General features: G+C 37.3%; 1 protein-coding gene across 4 annotated transcripts in view; it reads left to right on the top strand.

Annotated features, from left to right (window-relative positions):
- The window catches only part of GMDS (GDP-mannose 4,6-dehydratase), a 603,038-nt gene that overhangs the window by 501,827 nt on the left and 81,570 nt on the right, over window positions 1-19,641 (top strand). For 2 of the 4 annotated variants that reach the window (XM_039869467.1, XM_039869470.1), the window contains exons 9-10: window positions 323-419; window positions 4,384-4,425. In XM_039869467.1, coding sequence (XP_039725401.1) covers window positions 323-419; window positions 4,384-4,425 — 139 coding nt within the window. Of the gene's footprint in view, window positions 1-322; window positions 420-4,383; window positions 4,426-5,224; window positions 5,312-19,641 lie in introns of those variants that run through there. The other 2 variants (XM_039869469.1, XM_039869468.1) reach the window with 2 other exon arrangements.

A 19,641-nucleotide genomic window follows, 5' to 3' on the forward strand; every position in this document is an offset into this window, starting at 1 on the left:
ATCCCCGAAAGTTGCTCAGTTCCTTATTCCGAATAGTTCGTCCATTTCTAAAGTCTTGCTTTTGAACCCATCATGGTTTTCTTAAAAAGAAAAGAAAAAACAAAAAAAACAAAAAAAAAAACTACCCTTTCTAAACTGATCTGGAAAGGCTTTGAAAGTCACTGTTGCCCTAATAACATGGTTAAACTTCAGCCTTTGTTTCTACAGTTATTGGCCTTCACATACTCCTACAGGGAAAGGGCTGAGCCATCCTGAGGGACTACAGCATGGGCAAATGCTCACAAGCAATTAAAGGCTGATTAAGTGTTTATCTTCTTTGTAGGTGGGAAGGAGAGAATGAAAATGAAGTGGGCAGATGTAAAGAGACCGGCAAAGTTCACGTGACTGTGGATCTCAAATACTACCGACCAACGGAAGTGGTAAGTATTCCTGGCCACCCAGTGTTTAGGCCCATTCTGCCAGCTGGCTGGGAAAATATTATCACTGAATGCCCAAAGCCAACCTTCAAAGCTCTCCATTGGGCTCCCTGGCATCATTCAGTTGACATTTCCCAAACCAGAGTATAGTGAATTAAATCTGAGATGTTATTCTTACCACAAAATCCATTGCTTCTAAAAGGAAAACAAGGGTAAAACACACCCAAGGAAATAGTTGGTTTCAGAAATGGAGACTCATATCAATGGCAAATCTCATCGTGTTAGTCTCTCATTTTGATGGCAGATCCCAGATACCCACAGAATATCTGACTTACAAGGCCTTCCATGACCTGCAGGATCTTGAGATTTGGACTACCTACCTCCCCAGTGCACACATGAACTCACAAGCAAGCACACACATAAACATACTCACCGATGTGCACTCACATGCATACACAAACATAGTTATAAATGGTCTCCCCATACATTTTTTAACACTCAGCTCAACTACTGCCCTACCTGTGAATCCTTTTCTGGACAATATACCACTACCACTGAAATTTCTACTCCTTCCTTTGTATCTTCATTATATGTTCTACATAATAATTATATTGCAACACCTATCATAATTTATTACACTCATTTGTTTACAAGTCTTTCTCGATTTACCAAACTGTGAACTCATTTAAGATAAGGACCTTTTTTTTTTTTTAATATCTTCAACTATACCAAAGTAGGTGCTTAAAAATATCGATTGATGGGTAGATGGATGAGTGAATGGATGGATTTCTAAATACAGAGGTTCCTGTATTAAGAAATGACCTATAGATTGTTAGACCTTAACATCCTCCTTTCTTAAATTTATAAAAACTTCTAGCTTGGTGTTGTCACTATAATGTGGTCCACATTCTTTATGGTGACAAAATTCAACATGTTAAGTATACCTAAAGATAATAGAAAGCGGCATTTTCAGAGAGAAATGTTCAAACAGAATGGTTACCTAATGGAATGTACATTAACTATGAAAATAGAATCCCTCGAACCTGTTTTACCTTTGTTTTGAACCAAATTCCAGTGTGTTGTACAACCTTTCGGAGATTAGGAAAACCTCAGTGAAGAGAAATTGAAAGTGCATATGTCATCAGTAACCACCTACAAAATGTTCTGTTTCAAACAAAAGAAAAAAACTTCATTTCATGCACTATTACAAAGGAGGAAATAAAAAGGAAAGGAAATAACCAGTGCTTAGAGACTAGGGCTGTAGAGTCGAAGCATTGTCCTGGCACAGGGCGTGGCCGGGTCTTTGACACACAGGGAACAATGGTTCCCTGTGCTAATGGCAAGTGGGTGTGCCAAGGAGAGGATGTGCTCTGTCTCTGGGGGAGGAAGATACCAGCACACTCCTGCTGACACAGCAAGGAATGCCTGCCTGTCTGTGGAGCCCCCTAGCCGCACTGGCATTTGTTTCCCTGCCTAAAGAGGTGCCACAAGGGTATCATTTTTCTGGAATATTGTGCAGATCACATAAACAGGCAAATCTGTTTCTCTGCTAACAAAAATTGTCATCTCAGAGTGGAAAATTTACTGAGCCAACCTCAGTAAATTTTGAAACCTCAATCCTTATAACAATTTAAACATGGCTCTTTCTCTCCTGACACCAAAATAGTTTCAAAAGCTAGGAAGTCGTTAAGAATGGCTTGTCTGTCATTCTCACTTAGGCAAGGTGTGGACTTGATAAGAACACAGAACAAAAGAATTCGCTGAACAGGAAAAGGACCCTTAGACTAACAAGGCAGTTCTTGAAGTCCGTCTCTATCTGCCCCTTTCCTGTCCTGAATCTGCATCCCTCTTCCTTTCTTTTGTTCATTCAAATGTCATTATCATACCTGTTCTGCAACTCCATTTACACTAAAGTTGTTTTAACATAAGAGTGGTGTCTTATTTCATACGCTTGCTTTATTTGTTCACTGATATAGCTCTGACCCCGGATTCTCTTCACTGCTTAATTTTGGATGTTTAACTGCATTTCATCTTTCTAATCCTCTAGGCTGCATTAATTTTGTTCACTCCACTTCAACTGAACATTCTATTGGGCAAGATTTTCTTGTATAGTGAAACTAAACTTTTAACCTCATTCCTCAGAACATGGAGTTTTCCCAAAACTTGGATCAGCTTGACAGCCTTATGTTGAATTGCCTCAGGGGTGATAGTATTCTTCCAATTGAAAGGTGACTAGAACTGAACACTGCTTTGTAAATGAGCTTTCACTTAGGTGTGGGCCTTAATAGCCAGCACATCGAGAGAGTCATTTGGCATGAGTTCTGAACAGCATCGAACTTCTCTGAGGTTTATCAGCACCTAATGCAGGGTAGTCATAGAATTCTCCCATATCTAAATTGTATCCTTTCCCACGTAGTGTCTAAGTTCATCTTGTAAGTTCCAGAGACTTCTTTTCACTTTTCCTCAGATTCTGTAGAAGCTTGTTCTCCTGATTAGCTTCAATCATATGTATTCCCCCAAGATCTTCAGCACATAGGGCATTCCAAAGCTAAAAGCATAAACTAGATTTTAAGAGTCACATGGTTCCAGAATGAGTGATAGAAAAAAATGTAAAGAAAATGTGAAAAGAAAAAAGTGATAAGGACATATCAGGTCTCAGAACACCAGTACCCTAAAGCAAGACTAAAGGCGCATAGAGCTTTATGTTGTTTTTGAATAAGATTCAGAGTAGTCTTACGAAATGCTTTTTATTCAGCATAGGCCACACTAACCCAGAAGAGGCTACCAGTATTTACACATGGAGCATACCTCCACATGCGCCAGTAATTTTTGTCCTCATTGATTTAGCTAGCACAAAACCTTAAATCTTGCTTTTGTACCAACATGAAAAGTCTTGAAAGTTTTGTTCTGAGCTAAAGACTCCAGCATCCAATTAGAACTGAATGGAGTCATATTTTTTTATTTTTCTACCTCTGGGTTTCCTTTGAATGCTTAGAAGTTTTGCTACTGTGGAGAGCGTGATCCTGAAAATTAGACTTTAAATTTCCTATTGCCGCTGAATTCCAGTATTTGGTGATGGCGTTATTAATACTTGAGTTCTGTGCCCCTTAAAACTTCTGTCTTGTGCATGGTTTCCTATATATGCTTATGTTTACACACAGATTCATTGCATCGTGTATTCATTATAGAGAATCATGCTTAAGTGTAGGCCCTAGGGCCAGACTGCCTGAGTTCAAAAACTGCCAATTACTAGCTGTGTGACCTTATTCAAGTTACTTAACTTCGTCAGTGCCTCTGTTTTCTCATCTGTAAAAATGGGATCGATAATAGAACTTCTTTTAAAGAATTATTGGAGAATTAACAGTCAAGTATACGAAATGCTTATTAGAACAGTATCTGGCACACAGTAAAATACCCAGTATTGATGCTGGGTATTGTTATTTATTTATTTATTCATTGCTCAAATATTTACCAAACACTGTGTTAGACCCTGGGAATACAGTATAAACAAGACAGGCACATTCCCTACTCTTGTGGAGATTATAGATATAGGAGTCAGTTACTTAAACCTAGTACCTTTTGAAAAGTAGAATGACGTCATTGGTGAATTGTATAGACTAACCAGTAAAAGTAGATAACAAGGCATAATCAAGGCTACTAGCAAACATTAATATGTACTTTGATTTTTATGCTTCTGAGCCTCTTTCTAAAGATTAGATAGCTATTCAGTGGTATGGAAGTATCATGTAAATATATGAAAATTGATATTGACCTATTACTAACTTTAAAATAACCACAATTCCCTTTGTTTGAGAATTTTTAACTTGGAAAATTTACAAACGTTGTGTTAATGAAATATTCATCGTAATGTGCCAGTTTTTAACCACATCAAATAGTCAATCCACTTTAAAAAAGTAAGATTTTTTTTCAGTGAAACAAACAAAAATCCTTTTTTTTTTTTGCACAGCATTTTAGGAAATGGCATGAGGGACACATTCTCAGGCCAAAGGTAAATCATATATCTTTCATAAAAAATATCTCAACTTAAACTCTACTAGATAATACAAACTAAATTTTTGCTTACTATATTATTGGTCTTTAACATTCATTTTTCTTGCCATTGTATTTCTAATGTCCTCAATCGTGCTTGGTTTTTTATATACTAAGATACTTTACGTTTATTCCCATTCTTTAGAGATATTAGAAAAAAATCATGAGTTAAAATGTAGAATTGAGAAAACAGTAACTTTAAAGAAGTCCAGCAAGCTAGTTAGAACACCTTCCTTCAGTGAAAACATGTAGCCTGTTTCTAATCAAATTACTATCTGCTGTTGAGTTGTCCCTTCTTGCAAACATTTCCTAATATTTTTCTGTAAATGATGTTAAGTTAAATGGCCCATAATTGCTTGCTCTATCTCATAGCCCTGTTTAAAATAATGCTATGTAACACTTTCCAGACCTCAAGAATCTGATCTGTCATCAGAGGACTTGTATAAATACCAGTTAGAGCTTCCCTTAGTTCTGTCTCTGTGTTTTGGGGGTCTTGAAACTGTTCCCTTTTACTCCCTGTTCTCACCACGTTCTCACACTTCCCCTTCTGTAGCAAGAAATTAGATCCTCTCTATTCCATCCCTTCATCTTCCCCAGCTCTGTTAGAAGCCAGCTGATCTCTCCCTGTCCTGATCTTTCTGACCTCTAAGCTCTTATCCTACCCTTCCACTCCTGCTTTTCTTTGTTCCTTGTTTTGACTGGTGGAAGCCTGGGTAAGAGGATTCAGAGAGACAAATTAAGGGCGAGTTTTCTTTCAGCATTCCTGGACCTGTGAAAGGAGAGGCTGGACTACTTGTTCTGTAAGGTCCCTTCCAATTTTTATATCCTAGCATTCCTGCTTTTATAACTATCAGACCACAACAGTGTGGAATGCTGTCACTCATCAGAATGCTTCCTCTTTTGTAATTATTCTCTGAACTTTTTACTACTTCTATTTTATAAATAGTTTATATCTCTAAATCACTGTTTATATATTTTGAGCCTCCCTCTTAGGCTCTTCATACTAATCTTTATATCCTTCCTTAATCACATTGGCCTTTCCTGCCCTTTTCCTTCCTTGGACTTAACCAAGAGAGCTTTAAATTTCAATCTCTGGTTGATTATCAAATATTCCACTGTGTGTTTTCCATACTTCATAGAATCCCATACAAAACCCCCAGGGGTGTATAACATTTCTCCTAAAGCCTGTGTTCTTTCCTCAGTTGCTGTCTCCCTCAAGAACATTTTATTCCTAATGAAACAGTAATTGTGTACTGACTATAATGCTCCCAACTTCCTCCTATTTTTCTTTGAAGATTCTTATGATTAGATCCAGATTAGGATTATGTCATTAAAGGTTCAAAAATCTTTATGAGTATACATAACTATATGTGTTTTCTTACTTAAAATACATATTTTGTATTTATCCTAAAAAACTTTCTGGTGTCCTTAATGTAGATGGTTTCATCCCTTGCACCAACAGGGAACTCCTATAAAAGCTGTACCTTTTTTCTAAAAATCCTGTCTCAATAATGACTACCTTTATATGTAATTGTAGTGGACCTCTTAACATCTACAAAATAAATTCCAAAATCTTAAAAATTTGTTTTAGCCTCTGCAGCTGCTTTCCTTAGGAATAACTTGAGTTCAGCTTCTATAAACTTGCTCTTATGCACCTCACTCAAAGTATAGAATTATACTTTGAGAGGCCCAAAATATAAAATTATATATAGGAGGTCCATCCGTCACTGATGTGATCACCTGTTCATTTTCACCTAGCCAGTGAGATCTATATTCTAGAATTTTAGAAACTTCTATTTGCTATTCGTTTTTTAAATAACTAAACAACACTTTTCTGTTCTAGCAAGCCATATATACCTTCTAAAATAACTATAATTCAAATAATCTTTATGTATGGAGATTTTATAGATAATACTATTCATGGTTTTCTGCTTTATCCTCCCAGTCAGACTAATTATTCCTGTCCAAGTTTGATATATATATATATATATATATATATATATATATATATTTTTTTTTTTTCCTTAGCACATTTTTCTCTTGTGGACACCAAATACTCTGGGTCTACTAAAAGTTAGTCCATGTATATCTACTTGGGCTCCTATCTTTATTTATCTTACCCTAGAGGCTTCCTCTTGCCTCACTCCCCATGCCTTTGGTTCATTGCAAGCTGGTTTCTTCATTGTTGCATCTACTAGCAAAGTGGAGAGTTCATTAGACTGCTTGTCAGAAACTTCCAAGTAGATATCCAAAGCTGATGGTCTTCTTGACTTAGTAGCTCTGATTGGCCTCCTGGACAATTACACATCATGTGCTTGACCTGCCAGTAAAAACCTAGTTTCATTCAGCTGCTGTCAATAGGTACTGTCCTTAATAGCAAAATCCAATTTGTACATTTTGTAATGCTGTGATAAATGCGCAAGTTTCCTGGTTAAGTCAGATATGTACTTCTTCACAAAAACTTGGTGTAAGAATATCTAAACTAAGAAATAAGCAGATGTCTAGGTACTAAAAGATTCTCTAAATTTTAGAATTCATTACAAGAATCCTTTATATAGTACATTCATGGTGTACATTTAAAATATGATTTTTATTTACCTCAGCGCTCAGAAATATATCAGTATATATAAAATAAAATATCCTTATATTCCTATATTGAGGTATTAGAGATTCCTACCATGGAAATAAGTCCTAATAACACTATGAGAAATATAAAAATGAATGAGATAAGGTCCTTGTTCAATAGGAACTCTCAAACAAATGAGTAGAAAACACGTAGGAAGCTATTTTGATGGTCACAGGCAGGTATAACAAGGAGCTAACTGAGCCAGGATAGTGGAACAAGAAAAGCAGTGACAGTTGCCGGGACATTGTAGAGATGGAGACCACAAGATTAGAGGTCAGATTAAATGGTGATGCGTGGAAGACAAGCATCAACTGAGGGTGACTACCTGGAGTAGAGGCTGCACAGTAAAGGGTGGTAGGGAGATAATGATGCCATCAGCGATCTAGAGAGAGGACTCAGTTAGCAGGAGGAGGTGTTGAGGTCTGTTACATTCATGATCCCTGGAGATATCCATGTAGCAAATTTCAAGCAGGAGTGGGAGCTGGAAGCCTGGTGTAGAAGAAAGAGGTCAGGTGTGGAGGCTAGATGTGCAAGCGGTGAGAGTTGAAGACCTGACGTGAGCACCCCAAAAGAGAGCATTTGGGATAGGGGTCAGGGAGAAGGGCATGAACAAGGAGTTAGTCACAAAGCTAGGCAGGGTTGAATTCCAGGAACACATTTGTCTCAAAAATACATTTTGAAGAAGTGGGTTAAAAATTCATAGAGTTCCCACAGCCTAGGGCCAGACTAAAGTGTCTCCCACCCTAGATAATTATTCCCTACTTTTAAGGCCCCTTAAAGATTTAAAGGGCAGATGATTACTACATCTCAATCCAAGCAAAGCTGAATTTCAGAGTTAAGCAGAGACCTAATTTCAAATTGATGTGTCCTAGAAGTCAGGTTGCAAAGTATTTTAGAATTCTTAAAGATCAAAGGGCTTATATAAATATAAGGTACTTTGCACTGCATATTATTTTTATTACTGTCATCATCATTAATTATTATTATCATCATTATATACCTCTGTGAAATCATTAGTTATCAAGAGGCATCTGAAATGATACTTTGACTCTTCAACTCCTGAGATTTTTATATTTATTTTATATTTATATATTTATTTTGTTTCATACCTATACAACTTCACTCAGAAAATTGTTGCTACTTAGCACTACCAGCTCTGTACTTCTTGATCCAATGGTAGAAATGAAGATCATGGTAAAAGATAGGGAATTGAATTGGTGACCTTCTCTTCTTTTTTTCTTAAATTTATTTTTCAATTAGAGTTGATATTCAGTATTATTTTATATTAGTTTCAGGTGTACAGCATAGTGGCTAGACATTTATATAATTTACGAAGTGATCCCCCAATTAGTTTAGTACTCACTATACATAGTTATTATAGTATCATTCACTATATCGCCCAAAGTACACTATATATGTGTACTTTACATCCCCATGACTATTTTGTAACTACCAATTTCTGCTTCTTGATCCCTTCACTTTTTCACCCAATCTCCCAAGGTCCCTCCCATCTGACAATCTCCAGTTTGTTCTCTGTATTTATGAGTCTATTTTCATTTTGTTTGTCGGTTTATTTTATTTTTTTAGATTCCACATATAAGTAAAATCATGGTATTGGTCCTACTCTGTCTGACTTATTTCACTTAGCATAATGCCTTCTAGGTCCATCCATGTCATTGCAAATGGTAAGATTTCATTTTTTTTATGGCCGAGATAATATTCCATTGTATATATGTACCACAACTTCTTTATCCAATCATCTGTTGATGAGCATGTAGGTTGCTCCCTTATCTTGGCTATTTTAAATAGCGCTACAGTGAACGTAGGGGTGCATATATCTTTTCAAATTCGTGTTTTCATTTTCTTCGAATAAAAACTCCAAAGTGCCATTGCTGGGTCAAAAGGCAGTTCTGTTTTTAATTTTTTGAGGAACCTCAAAACTGTTTTCCAGAGTGGCTGTATCAGTTTGCAATCCCACCAAGAGTGCATGACAGTTCACTTTCTCTGCATCCTCACCAACACTTGTTGTTTTTGGACTAATTAATGATGGATGACAATTCTGACAGGTGTAAAGTGATACATCATTGTGGTTTTAATTTGCATTTCTCAGATGATTAGTGATGTTGAGCATCTTTTCATATTTCTATTGGCTGTGTATGTCCTCTTTAGAGAAATGCCTATTTAGGTCCTCTGCCCATTTCTTTTTTATTGGACTGTTAATTTTTTTGATGTTGAGTTTATGAGTTCTTTATAAATTTTGGATGTTAATCTTTTATCAGCTCTATCATTGGAAAATATCTTCTCCCATTCAGTAGGTTGTCTTTTCATTTTGTTGATCATTTCCTTTGCGGTGCAAAATCTTTTAGTTTGATATAGTCCCATTTGTTTATTTTTTCTTTTGTTTCTCTTACCCAAGAAGATACATCAGAAAAAATACTGCTAAGAGCAATGTCAGAGAATTTACTGCCTACGTTTTCTTCTAGGAGTTTTATGGTTTCAGGTCTTACATTTAAGTCTTTAATCTATTTTGAGTTTATTCTTATATATGGTACAAGAAGGAGGTCCAGCTTCATTTTTTTACATGTATCAGTCCAATTTTCCCAATACTATTCATTGAATCGACTGTCTTTACCCGATTGTATATTCTTGACATCTTTGTCATAGATTAAATGACCATATAGGCATCAATTTATTTCTGGGCTCTCTATTCTGTTCCATTGCTCTATGTGTGTCTGTTTTTATGCCAGTACCATGCTGTTTTAACTACTGCAGTCTTGTAGTATAGTTTGGTATTAGGTAGTGTGATACCTTTCAACTTTCTTCTTCATTCTCAAGATTCCTGTGGCTATTTTGGGGTCTTTTATGATTCTATATAAATTTTTGGATCATCTTTTCTATTTCTGTGGAAAATGCCATTGGTATTGTGATAGGGATTGCATCGAATCTATAGATTGCTTTGGGTAGTATGGACATTTTAACAGTGCTAATTCTTCCTATCCATGAGTGCAGTATATGCTTTCATTTATTTGTATCTTCTTCAGTTTCTTTCTTCAATGACTTATAATTTTCCGGGCACGGGTTTTTTACCTCCTTGGTGAAATTTATCCCTAGGTATTTTATTGTTTTTGATGCAATTGTAAATGGGATTGTTTTCTTAATTTCTCTTTCTGATAGTTCATTATAGGTGTGTAAAAATGCAACTGATTTCTGAATATTAATTTTATATTCTGCTTCTTTACTGAATTTATTTATTTAATAGTTTTAACCGATTTTTTTTTAGTAGAATCTTTAGGGTTCTCTCTGTATGGTATTATGTTTTCTGCAAATAATGACCATTTTACTTCTTTCTTTCTAGCTTAGATGCCTGTCTTTTATTTCTTTTTCTTGTCTGATTGCTGTGGCTAGGACTGCCTATACTATGTTGAATAAAAGTAGTGAAAGTAGACATCCTTGACTTGTTCCTAATCTTAAGGAACAAGTTTTTAGCTGTTTTCCATTGAGTATGATCTTGGCTGTGGGTTTGTCATATAGGCCTGTATTATGTTGAGGTATATTCCCTTTATTCCCACTTTGCTGAGAGTTTTTATTATAAATGGATGTGGGATTTTTTCTAATACTTTTTGCATCTATTGATATGATCATATGATTTTTATCTTTTAATTTATTAATGTGGTGTATCACATTAATTGATTTATGGATATTGAACCAACCTTGCATTTCTGGAGTAAACCCCACTTGATCATGGTTTATGATCTTTTTAATGTCTTGCTGAATTTGATTTGCTAATATTTTGTTGAGGATTTTTACATCTATGTTCATCAGGGATATCGTCCTATAATTTTTCTTTTGTAATATTTTTATCTGGTTTTGGAATCAGGGTAATGGTGGCCTCGTAAAATGAACTTGGGAGCCTTCCCTCCTCTTGAATTTTTTGGAACAGTTTGAGGAGTATAGGTGATAATTCTTCTTTGAATGTTTGGTAAAAACACCTGTGAAGCCATCTGCTCCAGGACTTTTGTTTGTTGGGAGATTTTTGATTACTGATTCTATTTTGTTAGTAGTAATCAGTCAGTTCAGATTTTCTGTTTCTTCTTGACTCGATTTTAGAAGATTGTATGTTTCTAGGAATTTATCCATTTCTTTCAGTTTGTCTGATTTGTAGGCATACAGCTGCTCATAGAATCTTCTTAAAATTCTTTGCATTTCTGTGGAGTCACCTATCACTTTTCCTCTGTCATTTCTGATTTTGTTTATTTTGGTCCTCTTTTTTTCTTGATGCATCTGGTTAAAGTTTTATCAATTTTGTTTATCTTTTCAAAGCTCATGGTTTCTTTGACCTTTTATTTTTTTTTAGACTCTATTTTGTTTATTTCTGCTCTGATCTTTATTATTTCCTTTCTTCTACTCACTTTGGGCTCTGCTTGCTGTTCTCTTTCTAGTTCTTTTAGGTATAAGGTTAGATTGTTTATTTGAGTTTTCTCATGTTTTTAAGTAGGCCTATATTGCTCTGAACTTTCCTCTCAGAACTGCTTCTGCTGTGTCTCATAGATTTCGAGTCATTGTGTTTTCATTTTCCATTGTCTCAAGGTATATTTTGATTTTCTTTGAGTTCATTGTTAACTCATTCATTGTTTAGTAGTATATCATTTAGCCTCCATGTGTTTGTTTATTTTTAGTGTTTTTTTTTCTTGTAATTGATTTTTAGTTTTATACCATTGTGATTGAAGAAGATGCTTGATATGATATCAGTCTTCTTAAATTTTTGAGACTTGTTTTGTGGCCTAACATGTGGTTTATCTTGGAAAATGTCTCTAGTGCCCTTAAGAAGAATGTACATTCTGCTGCTTTGGGGTAAAATGCTCTAAAAATGTGAATTAGATTCCTCTTGTCTAGTGTGTCATTTAAGGCCACTGTTTCCATTTAGATTTTCTGTCTGGAAGATCTATCTATTGGTGTTAGTGGAATGTTAAGTCCCCTACTATGACTATATTACTGTCAATCTCTCCCTTTATGTTCATCAATATTTCCTTTATATATTTAAGTGCTCCTATGTTGGGCCTTATGTAGTAGGTGCCCTGTGTGGCCCAGTGGCACAGTCTACCTGGTCACCTGCACCAGTTGCTCCAGGAATGTCCATTGTGTGGGTTGTGTGTGCTCTCCTGTTGTAGTTAAGCCATGATTGCTGTTGACACATCAGTGGGGAGTGGGGTGATTCTCAGGCTGACTGTAAAGATTGGCCATGCCCATAAGGTATGACCTGCTGTCTAGGGAGTGACCCCACAGGGTTCACTTTGCCCCAAGGGGCTTATGTACCTGTTGAAACCACCTTCTGGGTATACCACTTGTGGGACTAATTAGGTGGTGCTTTGTTGTAGTCTGAAACCAGCCTCCAGTTATGTTGGTTCTAGAGCCCTTTGAGAGGGGCTCTTGTGCAGGCCAAGGTCATCCACTGCCTGTGACCAGCCTGGGGCTACTTGGTAGGAGCTCCAAAGCGATCCGCAATTGGTCACTGCCTGTGATGGACCTGGAGGTATGTAGGAGAGACCACGTTACAAACCAAGGCTGGCTGCCACCAGTACCAGGCCTAGGGTAGCTCAGCAAAATGCCCAGGGCACCCAAGGCCTGAGTCCTCCTTTTAGCCGCTCGTAAGAGCATCTGGCAATATGCAAGTTTGGTGATGCCGGTTCCCAGGAAGTCACCGGGGTGGAGTGAGTGGTGTTTACCAAGTCGAGGCAGATTCATATTTGGTGCCAGTGCTGAGCCTGTGGCCACTTGCAAAAGTCTCAGATCACACTGAGGCCAGCCGTGCTCACCTCAAGCCCTCAGACCGCCAAGATTTGTATGAAAAATACTGCGGCTCAGGCCAGGGATACCCCGTTGCATACCACTGGAATTGTCTCTGGAGTTGTGGGAGCTGAGGCCTATTGATTGCTGCTGAAAGAGTCTCCTGCCAAGAGTGCTGGATGGGGCTGGTTTTCCAGCTACAAATATGCATCCAGCAATTCTGGAGTCACATGGGCCTGTGTCCAAAGGAGTTGCCAGGGTGGAGTGACCAGAGTTCACCAGGCCAGTGCAGATTCAGATTTGGTTCTGTAAGGCAAGATGGTGCTTGTCCTGAAGCCACACACACAACTCAGTCTTCCATTGTATATCTCTGGCACCTCCTGAGCTGCTGTCCCTCCACCAGGGCCCAGCGTGAGTACCTGGGAGTGAGTGAGTCTGTGATGGGCCCTTTAAGGGGACATCTGGGTTTCCAACAGCTTTCCATTTCCCCTGGACAGTTGGAATCCCCACTGATTTTTATGGCCAGATTTTGAAGGGACTCCTCTTTCCAGCACTGGAACCCTGGGCTGGGGAGCCTGGTGTGGGGTTTAAACCCCTCCCTTCTCTGAGGGGACCTCTGCAGAAGAGATTACCCTCCCAATGCTCAACTATCATGCACAGGTGAGGGGCCAACCCATTTCACATCTCCACTCCTCCTATCAGTCTCTAAATGACCTCTTCAGCTAATCTTCAGATGGTTCTCCAAGTTGATTGTTCTGTAATTTAGTTGTAATTTTAATGCAGTTATAGGAAGAAGCAAGCACAGTGTTTACCTACTCTGTCATCTTGACCAAAACCCAGTGACCTTCTCTTGTAATTCTGCCTAAACTATGTCTCTAGAAGCTATAATAGGCCCTAACATCCAGCAAGTTCTATGGCTACCCCCTAGAACTTAAGTATCCCTAACAGGCTAGAGAGCAGCCACCAAAGAGAAGACATTAGGCCATCATTCATGTTCATATTTACTGCCAATCTCACCCTTCACTCCTCCCACAGTAATCTTGATGCAAAAATTTATCTTTGTACTTGTTTTTAGACTGTACTTTTACAGTCTAAAATCTATGTTGGTTTCCCATTGCTGCTATAACAAATTACCACAAACTCAGCAGCATAAAACTGCATAAATTTATTACCTTACAGTTCTACAGGTTAAAATCAGAATTGAGTTTCACTGGGCTAAAATTAAAGGGTTGATGGAGCTGTGTTCCTTCTGGAGGCTGGAGAGTTCTTGGACTATAGGGTATTCTGCTGGCAGAGAATACTGAATTATTCACTTTGAACCATAGCTAGATCACAGTGTTTTCTATTTTTTGGAAAACACATTGTTAATCACTTTGAGAAGAAAGAAGAAATGGAGGACTCTAGTTAATTGTCAGTTTAAAGTTTCTTAATATACACACTAAAAGAATCCCATTAACATTCACTTGGACAGCTGTAAATGAGGATAAGCCATTCTAAGTGAGAGGAAGCAGTGGGCAAAGGGACAAGAAAAGGTTCCTAAAGAAAGGGAGCTTTAGAGTAGGGTTTTTGAAAGGTTTGCGGTTTAAAAGAGAGATAGTTGAGCCTTCCAGGTTGGGGCAGGGTGTGCCTTGGGAATGAACGATAAGGCAAGACCCTGTCATGTGGAGAGTATGGGATGAGAAGGGGAATAATGAGAAACAAAGTTCACCACCAGAGATATTCCTTCCTAGCCTGTCTATTTGTCTGTTAGCACATCCTTTCTTTCATGCCTCCACACCGCCTCCCTGTCTATGCAGCAATTCAACACTCCTCCTCCTTTATTTTTATTTTCTTTTTTCTTCCTGTATTTTTACCTTCTCTTTTACCTTCTCTTTTCTTCCCTTCTTTTTTCTTGTTGGCAGGAGTCTTAATACCACGGTTCTGAGACCACCAACCTGTCTTTGGTACATATCATCTGACCCCTGACTGGTTCAAATTCTGGAAGTGTCCCCTCACCTGTTTTATTAAGTTAGTTTAAAAAGTTTTACGTTTGAGACTAATCTTTAAATAGTTCATGCTGTTTTAGTGATTAAAAAGTAAAGTCAGGAATTGAGAGGACTTAATTTTCATAAGAGAAATTTGTTTATCTCATAAACATGGATCCTTAACAGTCCTTCCAAGATCAATCTAAATAGGCTTTAAAAAAGAAAAACATATTCACCAACTTAATATGAAATATTTCCCTATTTTACAGGTATTTTGCTGAATGAAATTAATGCTATTCAGAAATGGTGTTAGAAAGACACTGTACCTTTTAAATTCAGATCATTTCTAATATTTTTGGAAATTAAATCAGCAGAGAAAATATCCCTAAAAAAGATCATCTAAAAGCACTTGTTGAACTTTTGAGAATATGTCATATTTTCTCTAAGGCTAGGAAAGAATATGTTGAAGACAAATATTTGTTTTTGAATTTAGTTTATTTTTAGAAGATTAGAGAGTGCTATTGAAATTTTAAAATTTAAAAGAAAGATTAGTGATAATTTGGATACGTCCTACTGCTTGCATTATAAATTTATAAGGCATAAGTCTCAACACTTTTTACTCCCAACCCTCAGACTTTCATAAATCTTCTTAAAGCTTTTAAACTTTCCCTCTGTGTTTTCCACTGTAACATAACAACGAATATTTTCCCACCAATCTCAATGAGCGTATTGAAAAAAACTGATGAATTCTTAGTTTCAAGGCCCTGCACAAATGTCAGCCCACTGGTGAAGCCTTCTCCTATTTCCTCAGGCAAAGTTAGCACTCACCTCTTTTGAAGTACTTGTCCCATTGTATTGTGATATGTTATTTCCACCTGGGACCTTGGGAGCAGGAAGGACATATGATGGCCTTGAATAGTACCTGGCACACAGTAGGAGATAAATTAATGAATGCATGTATGCCACATCAACGAATCATCCTCATGCTTTTCAATCATCGCTGGTATAAAGTAAATTACTCAAACCAATGTAATAAATTGTAATTAAATTCTAAATAGCAAAAAAAGGTATAAAAATATTTTTTTCTCTTTTTTTTCTATTTGAGATTCTATGGCAAGATGAGTGTTAACAGTTCACATCTGTACGTTCAACCTTTAAACAAAATTCATATTCCACATGTAGATTTTTTATGTATTCCCTTTTCACTAGTTGTTTCATTTTCTGCCCTTCTCCTGTTTTTGCTGATTTTCTCTTCTTTTTTCTTCATCTTTTCTGAATTTTTTTGTTTCATAGGTTCTGATTGTTTCCCCCACTCTCTTCCCTGCAACTTCCTTTTTAATCTATTCCAAGCATCTTAAATGAGCTCAGTACACCCAGGTTGTTTCATGGGGCCTGCCTTTAGGAAGCACTGCTAATGGCGATATTATAACCTGACTTTAGTACAAGGTACCCACATGGTATATTGTGGGTACACTGTTGTGCACTCCCCATTTGAGAAACCTCACATTGTCTTTGCAGTCTTAGAAGGGCAGCACCAATAATATCACATATGAAAAAAGCATATTTTGGTTGCTTCTGTTTGAGGAAAATACACCTGCCTAACAAATATTTTTAACTTTGAGCTGCTAATAACAAATGGCAGTTACCATCTTTCTTTTACCTACTCTAAGACTGTATTTGTGAGGCAAAGTATCAACAGTATAAGAGACACTTAACTGTTCCTTTGGCTTTGTCCATTGCACATGTTCCTCTGCTATTCCATCTCCAAAACTTTAATAAAAAAGTGAGAAGTATAGATCAGTGAATCACTACAATGACTGATATTTTTACATCGAAGCCAAAGTCTGCTAGAAACTTAATGACATGTTATCACTTCCTTTCCTCACTTAGAATCTTCAGTGTTTTTCTTCTGTTAAGTGCAGACTAAAATTTAGATATATGATTGTGTAAGATAAGTGACAGTCATTTAGAACAATATTTTTTAAATTTCTGAAATAAGTGTTGGGCTTACAGAGATTTTCCTAGTAACTCTTGCAATATCTTCCTCTTTATGAATTTTGGCGAAAAATTCAGTCCAACGCACTGGAATAGGCTTTGGATATACTTTCTAAAACGGGTATCTAAAATGTAGTTTTCTGTAATATTACATTTCTCAAAGGAAGAGAAGTGGTCTGATTGAATATGGCACTCTTGCTAAAAATGTTAACTTATAGTGGGGATGTGAAGAAATAATTCTAATGAGTCTATGGGTCAGACGAATAGGAAAAAGAAAAGAGAGGGAATGTGGATTGAAACAGTTGCTAATTTTCCTTTTAGGTCCTTGTGTTCTGTGCTGCCAAATTGAGATGATGAGAAGCCATTTTCATGCAACTGGCACATCTGTAAAATGTGTGTGTGTGTGTGTTAGGGTGGGAGGGGTGGAGAAGTTTGTGTATCTAAAGCCTGTTTTTCTATTGGTGATATGAAATATTCTGTTCATGAATCAGCACCTCCCACTTGCCCTAAAGGTGGAGTAGCTGTTAATCCGATGCATTGTCTCCTCTTTCAGCTGGTAGCAAGGGCACTGGGAGGCAGTATGGCCAAAGGGAGGAGACACTGAACAAACAATGGCCAAGCACCCAATCTTGGTGTGGGTGGGTGGTAGGTGCTGGGAGCAGAAGGCTGGTGCCCAATCATCACATGTGGTGCTGAGCAACCACCAGCTGATCCCAGAAAGGAAATGCAAAGATAACTAAACATACACTGGAGTCCATCAGCAAAACCAGGACATTTCATCCTATAAGGATAGCGGTAACTAAGGGAATGGTTTCAATCATGGTTTTCTTTTAACATTTTTATGAAAAGGCTCGCACTTAAGCTCCTGTCATTTAGGTTTGTCTGGCAAATATAAAACAAAATCAGTTGCTTGTCCATTTAGAGCACTACCATGGTTACATTTCTTCTGATTTATCAGTCTTACATCAATGACTTGCTGTAGGAAGTCGTGTGTTTACAGTTTTATGGCTTTCTAGCTTTATATAGCAGAAACAACTTTACACACCTGCTCCGTTGTCTCTATTGTCAATGTATATTTGTCAGCCTTTCTGATTCAACCTGCTCTCTTTCCAACCCTCCCCCAGCTAAATGACATTTATATTGTTCTGTTACCAACCTCTACTGAAATCTAAACTAAATAATCATTGCTTACTAGAAATTCTCTTTTTTTCTTTTCTGCATTTTTCATGATGTCATTCTTTTTGTTTCTTTAATAATTCAACTTCTTTTCTTTTTTTCTTTCCTCCATCTTTATTATTTTTCCAGGCAGTTAAACTTCACTTTGATACCCTTATGGTTTGTGTTCTGCATCACAGACTTAAAAATAAAGGATGTATTTGTTTTTAAACATGAGTTGATGATAAGTCCTTATTTCTTCTGCATCTTCTACCTATGTAACATTCTGTACCCCAACTCTCACTATAGACAATAGATTAGGAATGTGTATTTGCAGTTATTGTTGTCTATGTAAACGTTGGTTATTATATTCGTTTCTTCATCCGAAGTAAACCACAAGGAAGATTTTAACCAGATAATTAGGAGTTAAGATAGAATGCAGCATTTGAAAGCCGTATGTTTAGCTATCTACATCTTCATCTTTACACATCATCTCAGTTTCCCCGTCTTCTAAATGAAGGATGAGTGTGCTAAACTTCACAAAAGTACTAGGACGTTAATGTTTATGAAATATGTTGAGATCTATGATCAGAGATACCATATTTGTATAAGTTGATGTGATTATTATCAAGAAAAACTCGACCAAGGAGTCAGGATTAATCTGATTGAATTAATCAATATCTTCTATATCTGCTGTGAAGTTCCAAACTTCTGATCTCTTGGAATTTTCTCTCTCAATCCTAGAGTCTGTTTCTGGATGATAGAGAGGATTAAAGAGTAGGTCATGGTCATGGAATTACAAACAGAGGATGAGTGACGGGTATTGGTAAGCACTCAGGTGATAGTTTGGATCAGGTTTGCAGGGCATGTTCTGTGGGCGACTGCCCAGCAAAGCCACTCAGCAGACACCTGCTGTATATCACATCATGTCAGCTCTAATGTTCATGGTGGCATTTATTATGCCATATTAACAGTCGTTCCACCAAACTCATCCCAAATGGCCAACAAGGACTTTGGTCCATACTGAACAGAATCTGATTGAAATAATGGCTTTCCAAAAAATTCCCAAGTCACTTAAAGAGTGGGCACAGGGGTATGTAGGTGGCCTGGAGTCTCAGAGGTGAAGACAGACTGATAGCACAGAGATAAGTGAATCAAAAATTATACCTAGATTTAATGTGTTAAAATTGCAGAGGAATACCATCAAAACTTCAGACTGCACATGTTTAGTACAAACAGTGACAAAATGGGTTTCTCCATTTATTTCCCACTTGGTGTCTTTCATTTTGATTGTAAAAGTCAAAGCTGATATGGATGTACCAGTTTTCTCTGTGTTCTTAAGAGACCCATTTCTGCTCAGGCAATAAGCAGAATTACAGACATATTTTGTTAAGAGTAGCCACCCTAGTTCATGGTTCTCAAGCCTGGTGCATTATAATCATACAGAAATCTGTTAAGAATATATTTTGCCAAGGCTTATCCTCAAACCAGTTGAGCCATGGTCTCTGAGAGTTTGGGACTCTTCATAGCCACACTGCAGCAGCCAGCCACAGGAGGTCCACAGTTGGGGGAAGCTGCACCCTTGGTCTCCTGTCAGTGAGATGAGGATAGCCTCGATGTCCCTAAACTTTTTGGTTTCATTAACCTCTTT

This window comes from Pteropus medius, unplaced genomic scaffold, assembly GCF_902729225.1.
Source record: "Pteropus medius unplaced genomic scaffold, Ma_sr-lr_union100, whole genome shotgun sequence".
Lineage (NCBI taxonomy): Eukaryota > Metazoa > Chordata > Mammalia > Chiroptera > Pteropodidae > Pteropus > Pteropus medius.